This window comes from Penaeus vannamei, chromosome 34, assembly GCF_042767895.1.
Source record: "Penaeus vannamei isolate JL-2024 chromosome 34, ASM4276789v1, whole genome shotgun sequence".
Taxonomy (NCBI): Eukaryota; Metazoa; Arthropoda; class Malacostraca; order Decapoda; family Penaeidae; genus Penaeus; species Penaeus vannamei.
In genome coordinates, this window is record NC_091582.1 from 20,224,720 (window position 1) to 20,227,219 (window position 2,500).

Consider the following 2,500-nt stretch of genomic DNA (forward strand, 5'->3'; position numbering starts at 1 on the left):
TATATTTAATTTTCTTACAGCAGTAGGCAGAGAAAGATATGTAATTCTATTTGAATTAGATAAATACACGCAAGGATACGGCAGTTGTAAATTCTTTGCAATGTTTCGAGATGAACGTAATATCGACGTAAAAAAGCAACGGTAACGGAGTCGCGCATATTGTTCTTTTTCGCTTGACCTTTCTTTTCAATAATTCCTTCAAGTCCTTGCCATTGAGTGTACTCCTCTCTTTCCTATCTATCTATTTCGCCCTCTTCCGCAATGAAATAACATTTATCAAGCGTAACATGAGTTGGCTGGCGTGACGGAATGCACGATAATTTGGATTTAAACTTGGCGGCAGAAGCATGCTAAGGGAGTCCACGGTCAAGGATTTTGCTTGCCTCTTGGCTATTGTCTGCTGCTAGGTTGGCGCCGCAGTAGAACTAGCGCGTTTCGATATTTGGTCCACAATCTATGTGAATTTATTAGTTGTTTCGCGTAAGAGTAGTAATTAATTAGATGGGAATAAGTGCGAAATTAGGGTGAGTAGAGCGAGTGTAGCATGAGCGCCATTTTCCATTTGTTTGCACCTCTTCGTCATTGGTTCCAATACGATTCTGCAGCACCAAGCCGATTTTGCAATCCGATGTCCCTGTTTGGGGAGGAGTGAATAATCCACGCCTCTAGAGCACGTTAAGAAACAAGAGGAACCGTCGCGAGATGCGCCAAAGCTCTCGAGATTGCACAAATAGGGCTTAGTATTGGTCGTTTCAGAAGAGTTCGGCGAGTGGCGGGGCAGCAGTTGACAAGTCTCGGTGAATGAAGCTCCTCCACCGGTATCCCAATGCTCTCCCTCTCAGTGGTGAACTACGGCCTGTAATCTGTGGAGGTAACAAGTCTCGGTAGTGTCGTGTAGCCCCGCAGTCTATATGTGTGTGCGGTTGCCCCTGGTGACGGGGGTGGTGGCAAGCTGCAGACATTGGGCGCATAGCGAGCAAACACGCCTTGAAGGTTCCTGTGTCTGGCAAGAACGGCTGTGCTGGGAGTCGTGATCGAGGCGGCCGACGAACCGCTAAAGGTTCTGGAGGAGGAGGAGGCGGGGCAGGAGGAGGAGGGGCGCCCCTGGGAGGCTGCGAGGCCGAAGACGTGAATACTGTGGTGCCGCCAGTCATGAACCACGTCACGGAGCCGCCCACCCCAGACAACCACCTCGAGCTCATGGACACGCAGGAAGGTAGGCCTACAGGGGCATGGCACGTGGGCGGGAGCGCAGGGGGTGTAGGGGCGTGTGGGGGGAGCATGACTGGTGTGGGGGGCTGTGTGACTGAGGCCCTTGTCTGCATGCCAGTGGGTGGAATGTTAAGTTGAGCAAAAGTTCCTCATTCCCAGGTATTATTTGTGTTTACGTAATTAATTTTGGCCTCGTAGTGTCTGTGGTGCATGTTTTTGTAAAAGTTGGATTTTCCATAAAATATTGGTAAATGTTTACATTTGGACTATCAAGTGTTGCCCTGTCCTCTGTGCTCAGATAAAGGTCAACAAACTCCTAAGACTGAAGTTATGGCACAAGAAAGCTTAGGCACTTTCGATTCAGGGTAAATTGCACATTTAAATTGATAACACCAGTAAGTACAAGGATTATTTTCCTCTGAAGTTCCTCGGAAAAGCACGTAATGTAGTTATTGATATTGCCTCTGGTGTTGGCAATTGTCCAGAATAGGAATGTAGGAAGATAGAAAAAATGAAGGTATTAGGTGTAAATATGTATGAAAAATTACTATTAGTATTAAAAAAAAAAGAAAAATGCAAAATATAGTGCCAAAATTGCTAATCAGTATGTCTAAATCTAAGTTCACATGACCATGCTCATTGTTGCAATGGTCTCCATGCTTTAGCAAAGGCAAAGATAAAGAAACCTTCATGATGTATTTTTTGGCATGGTGATGTTTGTCATTATTTTTAAGGATCAATTATCAAATAAGGAACAGGTTCACACACTGCATTCCTGAATATATGAGATGGATATCAGTTGATCTTTACTAGAGTGCAAACCATGGATGCAAAATTATTGTTTGATATGATTGCTGAACAATTAATACCTATAATTTCTTTGTGTACACTATATATAAAGACGAGAACATGCCTTTTAGCAATTAGAAATATGAATAAGTATGAATAATGCAACGGTTTATTTTGAAGTTGCCCTTGGATGTGTCAGGAGCTTGCCTATGTTATGTAGTGATCTGCCACAGATCTAAGACAAGGAGTTGCCTTTCATTTGTGCAATGTCTGACTTCAGTCATCAACAGAGCAGTTGCCTTATTTTTCTATAAAGTAATTGTAATAGGATGTAATTTTAAAATGTTTTTTGTGGTATCATGAATGGATGATTTAATATTAGGAGATGAAAGGTTCTGAGTCATCATATTAAGAGGACAGGAAAAGACCTTGGGAATGTTGGAGGGCAAAGACCTTTGTCAATGGAATGGTGAAAGAGAGATCTTCAAATTACAGAAAT

General features: G+C 43.1%; 1 protein-coding gene across 1 annotated transcript in view; it reads left to right on the forward strand.

Annotated features, from left to right (window-relative positions):
* The first annotated feature begins 762 nt into the window (after positions 1–762).
* Positions 763–2,500, forward strand: part of Usp7 (Ubiquitin-specific protease 7) — a 35,023-nt gene continuing 33,285 nt past the window's right edge. The window contains exon 1 of the mRNA XM_027372435.2: positions 763–1,216. Coding sequence (XP_027228236.1) covers positions 1,153–1,216 — 64 coding nt within the window. The 5' untranslated portion in view covers positions 763–1,152. The remainder of the gene's footprint in view (positions 1,217–2,500) is intronic.